At 42.6% G+C, this 20,506-nt stretch overlaps 2 protein-coding genes across 3 annotated transcripts in view; both read right to left on the bottom strand.

Moving 5' to 3' along the window:
- ANO2 (anoctamin 2) overlaps positions 1-3,371 on the bottom strand; it is a 381,234-nt gene extending 377,863 nt beyond the window's left edge. For both annotated transcript variants that reach the window (XM_073649311.1, XM_073649312.1), the window contains exon 1: positions 3,209-3,371. In XM_073649311.1, coding sequence (XP_073505412.1) covers positions 3,209-3,371 — 163 coding nt within the window. The remainder of the gene's footprint in view (positions 1-3,208) is intronic.
- Positions 3,372-10,420: 7,049 nt separating this feature from the next.
- The window catches only part of VWF (von Willebrand factor), a 344,529-nt gene continuing 334,443 nt past the window's right edge, over positions 10,421-20,506 (bottom strand). Inside the window, exons 47-52 of the mRNA XM_073649985.1 lie at positions 17,553-17,669; positions 17,379-17,477; positions 16,678-16,806; positions 16,066-16,105; positions 15,608-15,702; positions 10,421-10,973 (exon numbers count right to left, since the gene is read on the bottom strand). Coding sequence (XP_073506086.1) covers positions 10,785-10,973; positions 15,608-15,702; positions 16,066-16,105; positions 16,678-16,806; positions 17,379-17,477; positions 17,553-17,669 — 669 coding nt within the window. The 3' untranslated portion in view covers positions 10,421-10,784. The remainder of the gene's footprint in view (positions 10,974-15,607; positions 15,703-16,065; positions 16,106-16,677; positions 16,807-17,378; positions 17,478-17,552; positions 17,670-20,506) is intronic.

Below are 20,506 nucleotides of genomic sequence, written 5' to 3' on the forward strand. Positions count from 1 at the left end.
TTTAGTTAACGCCCTCTGACCTCCATGTCATTTCCAAGGGGCATTGGATTGCCTCGAAATTTTTGGTAGGCATTGCGCTCACTGTATGCCCTATAACTGTGTAGCCGAACCGCTCCTTTTGTTACAGAAACATATCCTACAAGACATATCTGGTTGACTGACCTGATATTGATGTGAATGGTCCCTGTTCCTCCTGCACTTTCTCCTTTGCCACTACCTCATCCATCATTTATCACCTGAAGCTTTGTTTTAACGGGAGTCATAGAACTTGGATAGTAGCAGGAAAGCATCCAGCAATCCTCGGAGGAGGTAGGATATGCGCCAAAACGCTGACCACCTCAGGCCTAGCCGCTACTACATACATGCACTTGCATTACAACAAAACAAAGCAGATGCTAACTTCTATCATCCTCATCATGCTCCTCACCTTGGCACTCTCAACTCCCCTGATGGAGAAGCCAGGGCCCACCGGAGGAGTCTGATAGTCCGGTGGGCTCGGCCAATTCAGCCCTAAAGCAGGTCAGGCTAAGAAAAGTGTGGGAAAGGTTACCGGGACAAATAGGGGTGGCTGGGGACCGAGTATGGACACCCGGCCACCCCCTGGAGGCAGGGGAGCAAGCGGGGACACCCGGCCACCAGGCGACTGGGGACTGAGTATGGATACCAGGCCGCCGACACAGCCATGGTGTGGTGGCCAGATTCCGCCTCCACATGCCTAAAAGGCCCAATTTAAAGTGCAAGCAAGCAAGCAGTATGGTATTGCAGTCTGGGGGTGGGTGGGTGGCAGGCTGCACACTTACACTTGCATTAAAAGAAAACATAGCAGATGCTAACTTCTGTCATCATCATCATGCTCCTCACCTTGGCACTCTCAACTCCACCGATGGAGAAGTCAGGGCCCACCGGAGGAGTCTGGTTCTCTGGTGGGCTCGTCCAATGCTGCCTAAAGCAGGCTGGGCTAAGAAAAGTGTGTGGGAGGATGTTCCAAGGAGAAATAGGGGCGGCTGGGGACCGTTTATGGACACCCGGCTGCCCCAAGGCGGCTGGGGACCGTGTGTGGACACCCGGCCGCGGGGCGGCTGGGGACCGAGTATGGACACCCGGCCACCGGGCGGCTGGGGACTGAGTATGGATTCCAGGCCGCCAACACAGCCATGACGTGGTGGCCAGATTCCGCCTCCACATGCCTAAAAGGCCCAATTTCAAGTTCAAGCAAGCAAGCAGTATGGTATTGCAGCCTGGGGGTGGGTGGGTGGCAGGCTGCATACTTGCGCTTGTATTGCAAGGAATGGGGAAGGTACAATTAATCACTGCCCTGGGACTAGAACTTGCATGGGGATAGTTGCAAGTCTGCATCTTCTGATGCGGCAAGGATCACTTATGATGGGCACACTTTTAGACAGTGACCTGGGAGTCAGAGATGCTTCCAGGGGTCTTCCCCATGCTGTTCCCATGTCTTTTCAGCACTTTATGCATGTGTCACACAGCACATGGCCAGATAAGGTTGTAAAATGTTAAAATGACATTTCCCGGTGAATGCATTTGTCATAGTTGAAAGCAATACAAAAGTGCAAAAACGCATAAAAAATGCTACTTGTGAACATAGCCGAAGGTGTGGAGGAGTATTTTTGCTTTTGGTCATTTATTTTAACTTATACACAAGTCTTTTCCCTGGAAAGGATGTTCCTTAACATATTTCACAGGAAAAAAGTTTCACTTTCGTTTTTGAACGTTTTATTGTGAGCCCGTAAAAGTGGCTTAATACCTCTGACCACGTTGTTGACAGCAGTGACCTGGGGGTCAGAAATGGTGCCTGGGGCGATCCCCATGCTGTCCCCATGTCATTTGAGCACTGTCACTATCGTTTTGGGCACTTGTTAGGCTTTTAAAAGACTGCCGGGGGTGCCACCGCAAAAATGCTCGAGTCTCCCATAGACTAACATTGGGCTTGTTGCTCGGGTCGAGCACCCGAGTATCACGGCGAGCTCGGCCCGAGCTTCGAGCACCTGAGCATTTTAGTGCTCGCTCAACACTAGTAACTACACAAACACAGATTCAAACATATAACAAAATAATTTCTGATACAATATTTTGGAAACCATCTAGGCCTTATCATTATGTTTAATAAATAAAATATTTGTAATTTCTTAATAATATTTTTTTCGTTTGAAGGTTTTTTAAAATGATCATTTAGCACACTAATATAGTCTATTTGTCATTTGTTCCAAATGCTTCAGCAAAGCATGCCTCCCATTCATACCTACAATATTTCTAAATTTTCTTCATACACTGCTGCAATAAGGATTTTTACATTCATTTAATTATTCGTTGGTTAGAAATAATTAGAAATGAATGAGCCATTAATGGGTTAACTAAACTATTACATAAAATGCTGGAAGCTAATTAATATCCTGGATTCACTGAATACGCTCCTTAGAATATTAAATTAATAAAACCTTAAGCCTTTTTATTTATAAAGTTTAGTAATATCACCCACTAAAATTTTTTGGTATTTTTAATATAATTATTCGTAGTAAGACATTTGAGTTCAGGCAGCGCAACACAACCAATACCATTATCCTCTTCTATTGTAAGCACAGTTACAAATATCCAACCCTATTAATAATGGAAGAAAAAGCCTTTAGTTCACCACCTGTTAGAGAAAACATCTCGCTCTAAATCTATTTTATTTATTTTTTATTCTACCAGTATAACAATGCGTTAACCTCAATCAACAATAAAATAATTTGAACATTCTTTAACATTATTAATATTTTTTTTATTGCATTTACTCTAAAACAAGGTTGTTTATTCTCAAATACAAACCTATGAATTAATTTTTTAAATTCTAAAAAATGTTTTTTAGATTCTAAGAAAATATAAAAATTATAATATATGTACTTTATAAAGTGACGGTAGATTAACCAAAGAAAAGACCATATCGTCACTTAAAAAAAACACTAGATACATTTATAATGCTAAGCCATAAAGGCTAAAAAAATAATCATATTATAGACTCGCAAAACACATCTTGCCTGGTAAACTAGGAATCTTGTGTATACTCAGTGCACCTGCTACACACTCCCTTGGAGAAATTATGTATTCAGTAGTCACTCTCTATGGTTAATGGTGGACTATGTCAAATTTACAAATACTAAATGTTAAGAAAAATAGAAACAAAATCAATAGTTTGGAGGGATAAACTCACCGGTTAGTTGTGCAGTGGAAGATTCCATATTGCTCTGAGGGATTTGTCTGCTCAGAGTTGAGACACTGCTAATAGGATGATGTGGCTGGAAAGCTACTGAGTACAATCTGCTTCTACTTCTAACCCGTCTTAATTTGCCAATGGTACTGGCTGCTAATTCCATACCAGCTTCAATCGACTTTAGGGAAATACCGAGTGGAACCAGTTGGCCAGACCTTCTGCTAATGTAATCATTAGCCTGGTAGAACAATAGCCCAAGAAATATTTTTCTTTTTTCAAAAATACAAAACCCCAACAAAGCCAAGTCAAAAAATAACACAAAAACAATCGGGAGTTATGGCACCTAATAATTACAATGTTAGGAAAATTCTTTAGAAAGTAAGCCACAAAGGGAAGATATTGTCTCCCGGAGGTCAGTCGTCAAATAAAAAGCCATTTCATGTGTATAAATACACAAAAGAGCAATAATGTGGAAAATCCAGAAGACAGGAAATCCAATAAGCATGACACCCGGGTCCTGCTCTTTGTATGTTGTGGTATTGTTGGAGCAAGAACAATGCTCTTTGTAAGGGCAAAAAGAACTCTTCTGCTATAGAGTGTGAAGGGTTGAGCCTTTTATAGGTCTTTTCTTTTTTTTTTTATCTCAGGTTACACTTGTCACACGAAGACGCAGTCTTGCTTTAATTATTAAAAGGTTTGTCTTGTAATCACCTGCTCGTTTAGATATGACCGGACCATTCTAACCAAGGAGGAAAATAGAATGGAATTTAAGTGATATAATCTAATAGCTAGCGGGAAATATTTACCTTAAAGTGAATGTCCGTGGTCAAAAATTTTGTCCCAATTTATTTCTATTTTTTATAGCTGGTATAACTCTATTTTTCTAATATAAAGCTTCTAGTACAAATTGCTTTGAAAAAATTTCAAAATTTCGGCGCAACTCGAAAAAGTGTTGTACTTTTTGGCATTTTCACTCCAGTTTCTCCCAGCTCCACCAAAATGGGGGTGGCGGGGAAGCAGAAAAGGTCTGTCACCTCTTTATGAATCAAGAGCGTCTGACTCCACCACACCCCCTCATCAATACTGGTGAGGAAATTGCCAATCTTGATGATGAAGGCCATAGAGTTTAATGATAGTGTAACATCCCTGGAGGCGTGCTGGCATGGCTTACCACCTCCCACCATGCAAGACCGCCATCTTACTTACCAGTCCAGGCTGCACACTTTGCTCCTGTGTGCATGTCTCTTGTCTGATTGCTTAGGGCGGCGGCGCGGTTACTGCCTGTTTCTTATAGTTACTGTGTGCACAGTCCTAATGCATCCCCAGCCTATTGCTGTGAGTCACTGGATACGTAAACCCCCTCCACCCAGTAGGAGGTGCCTGAGCAACACATTCTTTCAGTGTGTTCTGTGCAACTGAGTTGCCAGGTCCTGTCCTGTATCTAGTCTGTTTCCGCCACCCGGGGGGCTGTATACCCAGGCCTGTTACCTGTATCTGTGACTTCTAGTCTGTTCCGCCACCCTTGGGGCTGTATACCCAGGCCCGTTACCTGTATCTGTGACTTCTAGTCTGTTTCCGCCACCCTGGGGGCTGAGTGCCCAGGCTCGTTCCTGTATCTTGTTCCTGGTTCAGTTCCTGTCTGAACAGTGTCCTAGCCTGTTACTTGTTTGTCTCTATGTCCGTATCTTCCCTTTTCCTGCAGTGTCTGAACCTGCACCTGCGGGTTTTGCTCTGCTCTGCTTGTCTACCACATCTGCGGGTTTTGCTCTGCTCTGCTTGTCTACCGCACCTGCGGGTTTTACTCTGCACTGCTTGTCTACCGCACCTGCGGGTTTTACTCTGCTCTGCTTGTCTACCGCACCTGCGGGTTTTGCTCTGCTCTGCTTTTCTATCGCACCTGCGGGTTTTGCTCTGCTCTGCTTGTCTACTGCACCTGCGGGTTTTGCTCTTCTCTGCTTGTCTACCCCACCTGCGGGTTTTGCTCTGCTCCGCTTGTCTACCACATCTGCGGGTTTTGCTTTGCTCTGCTTGTCTACCGCATCTGCGGGTTTTGCTCTGCTCTGCTTGTCTACCTCATCTGCGGGTTTTGCTCTGCTTGTCTACCGCATCTGCGGGTTTTGCTCTGCTCTGCTTGTTTACCGCACCTGTGGGTTTTGCTCTGCTCTGCTTGTCTACCGCACTTGCGGGTTTTGCTCTGCTCTGCTTGTTTACCTCAACTGCGGGTTTTGCTCCGCTCTGCTTGTCTACTGCACCTGCGGGTTTTGCTCTGCTCTGCTTGTCTACCGCACCTGCGGGTTTTGCTCTGCTTGTCTACCGCACCTGCGGCTGTTCCTATATCCCAGTCACATCACGTGTATCCCAGTCACGAGACTGCCCACTCATCTGTGGTCTACAGGGGAACTATGACAGTGTACGTATTGCACGCTGTCGCGCTTCGATATTCTACAGTCACATAGAGCAACTGCAGACTTTTTTTCTGTAACAGGACAACCCCTTTATTAAAATGTAGCAGCATGGTGCCAACTTCATAGGCTAAACGTTAATGACAGCTTCCCTTTAAGCTCCTTTAGAAGTATATTTTGAGAAGTACTGCCTCCTTTTCTCATATCCCATTTTGAGAAGTGCTGCCTACCTTTCTCATATATATACAGTACAGACCAAAAGTTTGGACATACCTTCTCATTTAAAAATTTTTCTGTATTTTCATGACTATGAAAATTGTACATTCACACTGAAGGCATCAAAACTATGAATTAACACATGTGGAATTATATACTTAACAAACAAGTGTGAAACAACTGAAAATATGTCTTATATTCTAGGTTCTTCAAAGTAGCCACGTTTTGCATTGATGACTGCTTTGCACACTCTTGGCATTCTCTTGATGAGCTTCAAGAGGTAGTCACCGGAAATGGTTTTCACTTCACAGGTGTGCCTTGTCAAGTTTAATAAGTGTGATTTCTTGCCTTATAAATGGGGTTGGGACCATCAGTTGTGTTGTGTATAAGTCTGGTGGATACACAGCTGATAGTCCTACTGAATAGACTGTTAGAATTTGTATTATGGCAAGAAAAAAGTAGCTAAGTAAAGAAAAACGAGTGGTCATCATTACTTTAAGAAATGAAGGTCAGTCAGTGCGAAACATTGGGAAAACTTTGAAAGTGTCCCCAAGTGCAGTTGCAAAAACCATCAAGCGCTACAAAGAAACTGGCTCACATGAGGACCGCCCCAGGAAAGGAAGACCATGAGTCACCTCTGCTTCTGAGGATAAGTTTATCCGAGTCACCAGCCTCAGAAATCGCAGGTTAATAGCAGCTCAGATTAGAGACCAGGTCAATGCCACACAACAACTGTTAAGAAGAGACTTTGTGCAGCAGGCCTTCATGGTAAAATAGCTGCTAGGAAACCACTGCTAAGGACAGGCAACAAGCAGAAGAGACTTGTTTGGGCTAAAGAACACAAGGAATGGACATTAGACCAGTGGAAATCTGTGCGTTGGTCTGAAGAGTCCAAATTTGAGATCTTTGGTTCCAACAACCGTGTCTTTGTGCGACGCAGAAAAGGTGAACGGATGGACTCTACATGCCTGGTTCCCACCGTGAAGCATGGAGGAGGAGGTGTGATGGTGTGGGGGTGCTTTGCTGGTGACACTGTTGGGGATTTATTGAAAATTGAAGGCATACTAAACCAGCATGGCTACCACAGCATCTTGCAGCGGCATGCTATTCCATCCGGTTTGCGTTTCGTTGGACCATCATTTATTTTTCAACAGGACAATGACCCCAAACACAACTCCAGGCTGTGTAAGGGCTATTTGACCAAGAAGGAGAGTGATGGGGTGCTACGCCAAATGACCTATTCTTCACCGTCACCAGACCTGACCCCAATCGAGATGGTTTGGGGTGAGCTGGACCGCAGAGTGAAGGCAAAAGGGCCAACAAGTGCTAAGCATCTCTGGGAACTCCTTCAAGATTGTTGGAAGACCATTTCTGGTGACTACCTCTTGAAGCTCATCAAGAGAATGCCAAGAGTGTGCAAAGCAGTCATCAAAGCAAAAGGTGGCTACTTTGAAGAACTTAGAATATAAGACATATTTTCAGTTGTTTCACACTTTTTTGTTAAGTATATAATTCCACATGTGTTAATTCATAGTTTTGATGCCTTCAGTGTGAATGTACAATTTTCATAGTCATGAAAATACAGAAAAATCTTTAAATGAGAAGGTGTGTCCAAACTTTTGGTCTGTACTGTATATATGTATATATACACATATATGTATATATATATATATATATATATATATATATATATATATATATATATATATATATATATATATTCAGCATACAGAGATGTACTGGTATTTAGAGATGTGTCACCATACCAGTACAATGTGCCTATAAAGAAGACATCATTTAGATATGTAGCCAGAAAGAAATCTCCTATACATTGCAGTGCATGTAGCTCACAGCTTGCTGCCTGCCATGCAATAGGTTGTGAGTTTGAATCCTGGGGAAGACCACACTTCAAAAAAAGCAAATAATTTATTAATGAATGTATGTACAGAGCACAGAGACAGATGCTGACCATTCACCCAAGGCCCTTTGCCTACAGAAGGAGTAATTGAACAATAACAGCAGCTTCTAAGGCTGCATGGCCAGAAGACATGGAGACAGGGGGATATCTCCCCCAATTTGGGACTGTCCCACTGGAGCCAGAATGGTTCGGAGGTATTGTTATTATTATTTATTATTATAGCGCCATTTATTCCATGGCACTTCACATGTGAAAAAGGGGGTATACATAGCAAAAAACACTTACAATAATCTTAACAGAACAAGTCAGCGACTGGTACAGGAGGAGCGAGGACGCTGCCCGTGAAGGCTCACAATCTACAAGGGATGGGTGAGGATACAGTAAGTGAGGGTAGAGCTGGTCGTGCAGCGGTGTGGTGGAGCGAGGGTTACTGCAGGTTGTAGGCTTGTCGGAAGAGGTGGGTCTTCAGGTTCCTTTTGAAGGTTTCCACAGTCGGCGAGAGTCTGATATGTTGGGGTAGAGAGTTCCAGAGTAGGGGGGATGCACGGGAGAAATCTTGTATGCTATTGTGGGAAGAGGAGATATGAGGGGAGTAGAGAAGGAGATCTTATGAGGATTGGAGGTTGCGTGCAGGTAAGTACTGGGAGACTAGGTCACAGATGTATGGGGGAGACAGTTTATGGATGGCTTTGTATGCAATGGTTAGGGTTTTTAACTGGAGTCTCTGGGCAATGGGGAGCCAGTGAAGAGATTGACAGAGGGGAGAGGCCGGGGAATAGCGGGGGGACAGGTGGATTAGTCAGGCAGCAGAGTTTAAGATAGACTGGAGGGAGGTGAGAGTGTTAGAAGGGAGGCCACAGAGCAGGAGGTTGCTGTAGTCGAGGAGGGAGAAGATGAGGGCATCCACTAGTGTTTTTGCAGAGTCTTGGCTGAGGAATGTGCTGATCTGGGAGATATTTTTGAGTTGGAGTCGGCAGGAAGATATGTGATGCTCACACATCAATATATAACCCACACACGCACACTGTATAGGACTTACCAGTCTCTCTCCTCCTTTTCCATACTCCCGCAGGGTGAAAGACCAAAGGTTCTTCTGCACATTTAACCTCAGATACTACACTGATAAATCAGGCCTGGCATTATCTGTGCAGTTTCTGATTTTTAAAGGATTGGGGGCCCTGGACAATTTGGAGGCCCCATGTAAACAACCTCTGTATATGGTTCTTGCACATAGTAATGTAGTTTATACGGACCCATTTTAACCCCTTTACAGCTTGTGCCATATTTGTACGCAACAGGCTGTAACCCCCGGTTCAGTGAGGGCTCCGGCGCTGAGCCCGCACTGAACCGGGCACATGTCAGCTGATTCTTACAGCTGACATGTGCCTGCAACAGCCGCGGGTGGAATCGCAATCCACCCGCGGCTGTTAACATGTTAAATGCCGCTGTCAATCTCTGACAGCGGCATTAAACATCGCCGAGCCGGAAGCGTGTCACTTTCCCCGCCCATCGGTGACCCCGTTACGTGATCGCGGGTCACCGATGCATGGGCATGACATCCCTGGGTCTGCAGCAGACTCCAGTGGTTGTCATGAGCTGATCGCTATGAGCGCCACCTAGTGGTCGGCGTTCATAGCACAGGAGTATTTCTGCTATATAGAGGTGATCTGCTCATCAGCTCTATGCAGCAGAGGCGATCAGACAAGTGCTGCTTCTAGTCTCCTATGGAGACTATAGAAGCAAGCAAAAAGTGAAAAAAAAATGTTTTTAAAAATATTAAAAAATTAAAAAAATATATAAAAGTTTAAATCACCCCCCTTTCACCCCATTCAAAATAAAATAATTTAAAAAAAAGCCCACATACACATATTTGGTATCGCTGTGTTCAGAATCGCCCGATCTATCAATATAAAAGAAGAATTAATCCGATCGGTAAACGGCGAAATGAGAAAAAAATTCTAAATGCCAGAATTACTTTTTTTGGTCGCCGCAACACTGCAATAAAATGTAATAACGGGCAATCAAAACATCGGATCTACCCCAAAATGGTAACAATAAAACTTCAGCTCGGCATGCAAAAAATAAGCTCTCACCCGACCCCAGATCCCAAAAAATGGAGACGCTACGGGTCTTGGAAAATGGCGCCTTTTATTTTTTTTAGAAAATTTTTGAAGTTTTTTTCACCACTTAAATAAAAAAGAACCTATACATGTTTGGTATCTACAAACTCGTAATGACCTGGAGAATAATAATGGCAGGTCAGTTTTAGCATCCAGTGAACGTGGAAAGAAAAAAAAAAAAAACATCTGTGGTATTTCACTTTTTTTGCAATTTCACCGCACTTGGAATTTTTTTCCCGTTTTCCCGTACATGATATGGTAAAAATAGTAATGATGTTGAAAAGTACAACTCGTCCCGCAAAAAATAAGCCCTCACATGGCCATATTGACCAAAAAATAAAAACGCTATGGCTCTGGGAACAAGGGGAGCAAAAAACAAAAATGCAAAAACGGAAAATACCAGGGTTGTGAAGGGGTTAAGCCTTCAGCGTTAATAGATCAGAACAAGCACCAGAAGCACCCTTTTCGGAGTCCATCTTGGACATCTGAGGTATCAATGTAACTCCTATTTAATTTTGAGGAATAGCCACAGTGGAGAAAGAACATGGGCTCATAGTTGAGTTGTTAAAATGTATTTATATTTTTATTTTTACAAATAAAGAAACAAAATGCAAAAAAAGGAAAGAAGAACCACAAGTAACAATATTGTATTAATATTTAACAGAATTCATGAATTTTACTTTTTAGAATAAATGTAATTTCAAGTCATCCTAGCCTGAATTCATTAGTAAAAATATAAAATACTCTATATTTCTAGTATATAAAATAATTTGTCTATAGAAATAATCTAAAAAAAAATAGAAACATTTAAAAATCTAAAAAATTTAAAATTGCACATTTTTAGAAATGTTTTCTTCTGTTCAGGAAATGTAGGCTCAAAATGCAAATAACGATGAATACAGAGTAGTAGTCAGACATTTTTACTTTTCACATTTCCGGGACACACATTCGCAGTTTGTGGCCTGTGTAGCTTTATGTTCTACCATAGTCCCATTGATGCATCGGAGGGAGACATTCACCAGTTCGGTCTGTGTTGCTGAGCAGCAGGTGCACTGGTCTTTCATACTTTGGGTTTTCGTGTTGTAGATAGATGTACTGGTGCATTTACCCTACAATAGGCAAAAATAAAAAAATACTAGATGTAGGAGAACACTGTAACAGGTTCTGTTTAACGAGATAGCTATGGACCAATCTTGATCAGAAGTAGACTAAAGGATGCAAAAGAACTGCACAAAACATTATCACTCCCCTTCTTCCACCATATCTAAAGTCTTGCCTGGGCTACCTTTAGGTAGCTACCATGTAGGTCAATAGGCGACACCTAGAGAGTCTCGAAACATGATTCTTTGAGGAATCTGACCTTAAATAGTCAAGACCAAACTATAGACAGTGATACCAGTCTGGAGACAGTAAAGTCGAAGACAATACTTTCTACTACTCAAGTGTAAAAAGTGACGTATAAAGTGGCCTATTATAAGCCCTCTGTCAAAGCAGAAGGGCTCTGTATGTACCCATGGAAAGCCCAGTAATCGTCAAGGACAGGACAAAGCTTAGAGAATGATCTAGCCCGACACTCTGCCTCAGGTAGGGTCTCTAGAACATGGTGGCCAAGAGTTGTATGAGGTTTGAGAGACCTGAAGAGCCTCCTTTAGATCGAAGTGGCAAGTGTAGAAGGTGAAATCCTACTGACAAAAAATAAATTAGAGCTCTCCACAGGGAAAGAAGTGGTAATAATAATGAAAGGATGGCTAGGCTATACCAACACTGTATGATTAGTGGGGGTCTGACCTCTGAGTATCTTTTGAAAATTAAGGGTGCTGCAAGTCTGATTTAGAGCAGCTTAAGCCCCCACTATATACATTAGTCTATTGTTGGCTGAACCCGCCGATATCAACCGGTTTGGACGACCTTGGCTCTGGTTCAAGGCATAGACAAATAGTCAACAGAGCCACTATGCAGGGAAAACAGTCTTGGAGGCCCCTTTCCTCTGAAGAGGAGGTCCAATCATAAAGTCATGTCATATACTAGCGATATGCCATCACTTCATACTATAAGAATCCCTCCCTAAGTGAGGTCAACAATCGCAGGGTCATAAAGACGTAAGTACTTTGCACCTGATTTTTTTAAACTCCCCTTTTTCATGGCATAGATAATGATTAGGTGTTCTATCTCTCCCTCTCTCTCTATACAATATACACTGCTCAAAAAAATAAAGGGAACACTTAAACAACAGAATATACAGTACAGACCAAAAGTTTGGACACACCTTCTCATTTAAAGATTTTTCTGTATTTTCATGACTATGAAAATTGTACATTCACACTGAAGGCATCAAAACTATGAATTAACACATGTGGAATTATATACTTAACAAAAAAGTGTGAAACAACTAAAAATATGTCTTATATTCTAGGTTCTTCAAAGAAGCCACCTTTTGCTTTGATGACTGCTTTGCACATTCTTGGCATTCTCTTGATGAGCTTCAAGAGGTAGTCACCGGAAATGGTCTTCCAACAATCTTGAAGGAGTTCCCAGAGATGCTTAGCACTTGTTGGCCCTTTTGCCTTCACTCTGCGGTCCAGCTCACCCCAAACCATCTCGATTGGGTTCAGGTCTGGTGACTGTGGAGGCCAGGTCATCTGGCGTAGCACCCCATCACTCTCCTTCTTGGTCAAATAGCCCTTACACTGCCTGAAGGTGTGTTTGGGGTCATTGTCCTGTTGAAAAATAAATGATGGTCCAATTAAACGCAAACCGGATGGAATAGCATGCCGCTGCAAGATGCTGTGGTAGCCATGCTGGTTCAGTATGCCTTCAATTTTGAATAAATCCCCAACAGTGTCACCAGCAAAGCACCCCCACACCATCACACCTCCTCCTCCATGCTTCACGGTGGGAACCAGGCATGTAGAGTCCATCCGTTCACCTTTTCTGCGTCGCACAAAGACACGGTGGTTGGAACCAAAGATCTCAAATTTGGACTCATCAGACCAAAGCACAGATTTCCACTGGTCTAATGTCCATTCCTTGTGTTCTTTAGCCCAAACAAGTCTCTTCTGCTTGTTGCCTGTCCTTAGCAGTGGTTTCCTAGCAGCTATTTTACCATGAAGGCCTGCTGCACAAAGTCTCCTCTTAACAGTTGTTGTAGAGATGTGTCTGCTGCTAGAACTCTGTGTGGCATTGACCTGGTCTCTAATCTGAGCTGCTGTTAACCTGCGATTTCTGAGGTTGGTGACTCAGATAAACTTATCCTCAGAAGCAGAGGTGACTCTTGGTCTTCCTTTCCTGGGGCGGTCCTCATGTGAGCCAGTTTCTTTGTAGCGCTTGATAGTTTTTGCAACTGCACTTGGGGACACTTTCAAAGTTTGTCCAATTTTTCGGACTGATTGACCTTCATTTCTTAAAGTAATGATGGCCACTCGTTTTTCTTTACTTAGCTGCTTTTTTCTTGCCATAATACAAATTCTAACAGTCTATTCAGTAGGACTATCAGCTGTGTATCCACCTGACTTCTGCACAACACAACTGATGGTCCCAACCCCATTTATAAGGCAAGAAATCACACTTATTAAACCTTCCAGGGCACACCTTTGAAGTGAAAATCATTTCCGGTGACTACCTCTTGAAGCTCATCAAGAGAATGCCAAGAGTGTGCAAAGCAGTTATCAAAGCAAAAAGGTGGCTACTTTGAAGAACCTAGAATATAAGACATATTTTCAGTTGTTTCACACTTTTTTGCTAAGTATATAATTCCACATGTGTTAATTCATAGTTTTGATGCCTTCAGTTTGAATGTACAATTTTCAAAGTCATGAAAATACATAAAAATCTTTAAATGGAGAAGGTGTGTCCAAACTTTTGGTCTGTACTGTAACAAGTGAATCAAACTTCTGTGAAATCAAACTGTCCACTTAGGAAGCAACACTGATTGACAATCAATTTCACATGCTGTTGTGCAAATGGAATAGACAATAGATGGAAATTATTGGCAATTATCAAGACCCACTCAATAAAGGAGTGGTTCTGCTGGTGGGGACCACAGACCGAATCTCAGTACCAATGCTTTCTGGCTGATGTTTTGGTCACTTTTGAATGTTGGTTGTGCTTTCAAACTCGTGGTAGCATGAGAAGGACTCTACAACCCACAGAAGTTGCTCAGGTAGTGCAGCTCATCCAGGATGGCACATCAATGTGAGCTGTGGCAATAAGGTTTGCTGTGTCTGTCAGCATAGTGCCCAGAGGCTGTGGGCGCTACAAGGAGACAGGCCAGTACACCAGGAGACATGGAGGGGGCGGTAGAAGGGCAACAACCCAGCAGCAGGACAGCTACCTCCGCCTTTGTGCAAGGAAGAACAGGAGGAACACTGCCAGAGCCTGAAAAATGACCTCAAGCAGGCTACGAATGTGCATGTGTCTGCACAAACGGTTCCATGAGGGTGGTATGAGGGCCTGACGTCCACAGATGGGGGTTGTGCTCACAGCCCAACACCGTGCAGGACGCTTGTCATTTGCCACAGAACACCAGGATTGGCAAAGTTGCCACTGGTGCCCTGTGCTCTTCACAGATGAAAGCAGGTTCACACTGAGCACATGTGACAGACGTGACAGAGTCTGGAGACGCCGTGGAGAGCGATCTGCTGCCTGCAACATCCTTCAGCATGACCGGTTTGGAAGTGGGTCAGTAATGGTGTGGGGTGGCATTTCTTTGGAGGGCCGCACAGCCCTCCATGTGCTCGCCAGAGGTAGCCTGACTGCCATTAGGTACCGAGATGAGATCCTTAGACCCCTTGTGAGACCATATGCTGGTGCGGTTGGCCCTGGGTTCCTCCTAATGCAGGACAATGCCAGACCTCATGTGGCTGGAGTGTGTCAGCAGTTCCTGCAAGATGAAGGCATTGAAGCTATGGGCTGGCCCGCCCGTTCCCCAGACCTGAGTCCGATTGAGCACATCTGGGACATCATGTCTCGCTCCATCCACCAACGTCACGTTGCACCACAGACTGTCCAGGAGTTGGCGGATGCTTTAGTCCAGGTCTGGGAGGAGATCCCACAGGAGACCATCCGCAACCTCATCAGGAGCATGCCCAGGCATTGTAGGGAGGTCATACAGGCATGTGGAGGCCACACACAATACTCAGCCTCATCAGGAGCATGCCCAGGCGTTGTAGGGAGGTCATACAGGCACGTGGAGGCCACACACAATACTCAGCCTCATCAGGAGCATGCCCAGGCATTGTAGGGAGGTCATACAGGCACGTGGAGGCCACACACAATACTGAGCCTCATTTTGACTTGTTTTAAGGACATTACATCACAGTTGGATCAGCCTGTAGTGTGTTTTTCCACTATAATTTTGGGGGTGACTCCAAATCCAGGCCTCCATTGGTTAATAAATTTGATTTCCATTGATGATTTTTGTGTGATTTTGTTGTCAGCACATTCAACTTTGTACAGAACAAAGTATTCAATGAGAATATTTCATTCATTCAGATCTAGGATGTGTTATTTGAGTGTTCCCTTTATTTTTTTGAGCAGTGTATATACTCACTTTATGTGCTAAAATATCCTTCAAGGATTTAAGAGAAAATGTTCTTCTCCATTCGGGAGCCATAGAAGTCAGAAACCAACAAAGGAACATGAGGAATCCAGTGCAGAGTAAAGGCTGCCATTCTGGGCATGTAAATACCTATATCCCGATTATATAGACATGTCATAGGCAAATCAGTGTCTGCCTTGTTCTTACCTTACAGGACACTATGCTCAACTCTCTTTGTGACACACAATCGTCAACTTGAATATATTTGGGAACTCCAACCTGTTTACACGCTGGCTCCTCACCTAGAACATTAAATGGCAAATATAACAGTAATAGAAAAAGAAAGAAAGCAAGAAAGAAAGAAAGGAAAAGAAAGAGAGAAAGAAAGAAAGGAAGAAAGAAAGAAAAAGGAAGAAAGAAAAAGAAAGAAAGAGAAAGAAAGAAAGAAAGAAAGAAAAAGAAAGAAAGAAAAAGAAAGAAAGAAAAAGAAAGAAAGAAAGAAAAAGAAAGAGAGAAAGAAAGGAAGAAAGAAAGAAAGAGAAAGAAAGAGAAAGAAAGAAAAACAAAAAGAAAGAGAAAGAAAGAAGGAAAGAAAGAAAAAGAAAGAAAGAGAAAGAAAGAAAAATATATTTTGAAAGCAAGATAATCTCATACTTTTTACTTACAGATTTCACAACAAGAATCCTCAAGCTGTTTGATTACACCCTATAAGAGAAAGTTTAAGCAAATGAATAAATTACATTATATTCTGTAAATACATCTACAATGACATCATTTTATAATACAATATCATTCATCCTCTATGACTATGTTGCCGAATGTTGTCCATACTGTCACCCATTAATAACTATGTAGCTAGGTCAATCAACTTAGGTGGAGAGAAGATTTAGTTTTCCCAATCCTTTCCCAGGGGACATTGAACTTGAGGCGGCCGATTGGAAAGACCAATATAGGAAGTGCTCGATTGTATGCGGTAAGCTCTTCAGCTCCCCCTAGTGCTGACTACAGGCAGCCAGAATGTTATATCTTACCTTATTGTTTAGAAAAAAAAATTACTCCGATGGCTACAAAGATATTTTACAGGCAGTAGTGGTGTTATTATCTGTCACTGGGCCCCAAGACTTCACTTTCTAAATTAAATACATTAGAGATCTATAGAAACATGAGTGTGAAAATCTTAAAAATCTTAATAATTCGGAAAGACATTACTTATAGCAATTAAAATATTGTGCCGAAATAACAGGTGTTCATTAATCCATGAATACTTAAGAACTCACCCCATCCGCTAAGCATTTTTCTCGACTAAAGTCCAGGCACGTAGTCTTGTTAGTTACCAACATCAGATCACCTTGTTCAATTGCTTTGCAGGTGTGCGTGTTACAGCCGTCTCGTAAGGTTTCATTTGGCTGAAAGGATAGGACGTTATGATACAAAGATCAGTAGAGTAATTGTGCTTATTTCCTACCGTTTCCCTATCTGCAGATTCCATGCAGACAGATCACCATGGTTACAGACTACAAACAAACATTGTGTAGTCTGATTTTGCCGTCATCATTAACTTTCTTCCATCCACCTTCCACTTTAAGTTGCATCAATCAAGTTTCAATCAACAAAGCTGAGTTAGGCCATGTTCACACTGAGTGTTTGACAATCCCCGATTGAATCGATAGGATATATTGGGCAGGACTTTTTCACTGGTATATATTTGTTATAATGGTCATCTATGGACAGTCTATTCAGCCATAGCATAGGTATCTTGCCCTGGAGGACCTGGCGCGTAGATGCCATGCATTACATGATTTCAATGTGTAATTCTACATTTCGCCTCCGGTGGTGCTGCAGAGAAATATAACACTTGCTGAGAGGTTCTTTATAGCTGATCGCTAGGGATCAGATCAAAATAACAACCCATGATCAGATAGTTTTTAGGGAACTTCTTAGACAAAAAAGCAATCATCCTTAGTAGAGATGCCCTCACCTCCACTGTGACACGATTTCCATTATTCATGGTGACAGGACAAGCCGCCAGTACACATTTACCACAACATGATCCACTGGTCTTCTGTAAAACCATATTCTAGAAAGAAAAACAAAAGAATCAATTAACTGAAAAATTTCCATAAACGGACAAGATATCGGGGATAAAACTGACCTCTGGACACGACTCACAGCGGATATGTCTACAGGAAAGTTTATAGCCCGGAATGGGTCCATCAGAAACGCTGCATTCACAGGAGGAGCATTCATCAAACATTAAAGTTTTTCCAGGCTGAAAGGATAAAAATGCAAGAATTTCGACTGTCTCTGAGAACAGATAATATCTGTTCTTTAAAATGTTCAAACAATTTGGAAAGATTTTATCACGTTAGATGATTGTTTTGGTCAGAAAAAAAAGGCCCTTGAACAAATGGAAAACATAAGAAAGGAAGCTCCTATAGATTAAGTTGTGTGCATCTTGCCTATCTTGTCTTTGCTCTGTTTGATGAAATTAGATGAGAAAGATATGTTCTGCATGAGAAGACTGAAGCAGAAGAAAATTGTGTGTATGTGAGGATATGTGGGGGCTTAAATGGATACTTATATTGTGCAAATGGTGATCATGGGTTATATCGTGTGAGAAGATAATAATGACGATGATAAAATTGTCTGGAGATGCTAAAGAGATGTTTTGTATGTGGGGATTAAGCTTGGGGAGAATATTTTAAATGAAGTTATTGTTGTAGAAGAGGAGTTTTTTTTTTACCATGGAGGGAGCTGAACTGTCTCTATCCTGAGGGGCAAACAAGTACTGGTGAGCAAATGTAGCTTTATAGAAGCAGGTGACGCTGTGTGTACCCTGCCTATCTTGACTGATCCCTGGTTATTATATTTAGATGAATAAAATGTAAGGGTGTTCTTCATAGCTTAAGTATATGTTTGTTCAAGAATTAAGGGTATTTCAGGACTGACGAGGAGAGGAAGTTGTAAGAAAAATATTGAAGTAGAATTTTTTTTAGGGGACTATTTTTTATAAAAACTCTGGTGGGGGAGGTGCATTTGGTGTTCCTGTTTTAAGGGACTGATGCGAGAGGAATCATGATCCACATGAGGTGATTAAATGGATGAGGAGATGTTCATTATCCGTGTATTGTTTTGATGGTTCTTATGGCAAGTAGTGAGGGAAGATATGGAAGAAGGCATGATTTGCAAACAGGTATTAAAGGGAACGAGCAGGTTTTTGGAATGTAATCTGAGAGTGCCATGATGTAGGGTTTCTAGGCCCTTATTCCAGTGATGTGTCACTTATTAGGCTGTGTTTTGTTGTTTCAATAAAATGTTGTGTTTTATCAGCAGATTATCACTACAGGACTAAGTGTCTCATGCCTCCTAGTCCAACCGCCCCCAGTACTGATTGGCAGCTTTCTGTCAATATACAGTGTACATAGAAAGCAGCCAATTAGTGGTGTGGGCGGGGTTATGCACAGTTCAGCATTCCGAGCTCAACATTCCGAGCTCAACATTCCGAGCTCAACATTCCGAGCCCAACATTCCGAGCCCAACATTCCAAGCTCCACATTCCGAGCTCAACATTCCGAGCTCAACATTCCGAGCTCAACATTCCAAAGGGCTCAACATTCCAAGGGCTCAACATTCCGAGCTCCACATTCTGAGCTGAACATTGCGAGCTCCACATTCCGAGCTCAACATTCCGAGCTCAACATTCCGAGCTCAACATTCCGAGCTCAACATTCCGAGCTCAACATTCCAAAGGGCTCAACACCCAAAGGGCTCAACATTCCAAGGGCTGAACATTCCAAGCTCCACATTCCGAGCTCAACATTCCAAGCTCAACATTCCGAGCTCAACATTCCGAGCTCCACATTCCGAGCTCCACATTCCAAACTGAACATTCCAAACTGAACATTCCGAGCTCCACATTCCGAGCTCCACATTCCGAGCTCAACATTCCGAGCTCAACATTCCGAGCTCAACATTCCGAGCTCAACATTCCGAGCTCAACATTCCGAGCTCAATATTCCGAGCTCCACATTCCGAGCTCAACATTCCGAACTGAACATTCCAAACTGAACATTCCGAGCTCCACATTCCGAGCTCCACATTCCGAGCTCCACATTCCGAGCTCAACATTCCGAGCTCCACATTCCGAGCTCCACATTCCGAGCTCCACATTCCGAGCTCCACATTCCGAGCTCAACATTCCGAGCTCCACATTCCGAGCTCAACATTCCGAGCTCCACATTCCGAGCTCAACATTCCGAGCTCCACATTCCGAGCTCCACATTCCAAACTGAACATTCCGAGCTAAACATTCCGAGCTCCACATTCCGAGCTCCACATTCCGAGCTCCACATTCCGAGCACTGCAAGATCTGCAGCAGATAAAACTGTGATTCTATCACAACTGCTGCACCCAGCAAAGTAAGTGATACATCGCTGGAATCATGGTTTCTGTCCCTACATCAAGCTGCTATCAGATTACATAGGAAAAACTTGTTAACAGATTCCCTTTAATGTTAAAGTGTTATACATCAGAGGGCAGATGTTCCAAAAAAGATACTCCAAGCAGATGGGCATTTTGGATCTTTGTGCAGTTGTTCATACTATAGATATGGCAGAACATTGTGGCTTTCATCATGAATGTAAGCCACAATGCTGATGTGAACACAGCCTAAAACTAGTCATCGTGCAATAATGTTTTCCCATGTAGGTAATGTATATAGCAGAGTGTATGTTCAATGGTAATATCTGTTTACAGTATCCCTATGGCTGAAGGAGAAGAAAGGTGTGGGCGAGTTGTGCACTCACACAATGAAAGGGACATGGTGTATTCTGAGTGATCTCTAGCACATTTAAAGCCACCTGAGATAACTCATCTCGAGGGAAACAGACTGCCTTCCCTAGCAACAAAACATCTGCTGCCAATCTTAATTACTCCCTTGATCTGTGCTATTAGGTGCCGCGCCTTATTTTTAGTTCAAAATAAGAAAAATTGATTTTTATACAAACCAGAAAAATAGTTATACCATCTGCATTTTATCTGCCTTCATCATGTCTTGAGATCCTAACAGTCTAATATTGTACTTTTGGAGGACATTAAGGCAATTAA

Source organism: Phyllobates terribilis, unplaced genomic scaffold, assembly GCF_046119375.1.
Source record: "Phyllobates terribilis strain yellow unplaced genomic scaffold, ASM4611937v1 Scaffold_10__3_contigs__length_209671492, whole genome shotgun sequence".
NCBI classification, from domain to species: Eukaryota; Metazoa; Chordata; class Amphibia; order Anura; family Dendrobatidae; genus Phyllobates; species Phyllobates terribilis.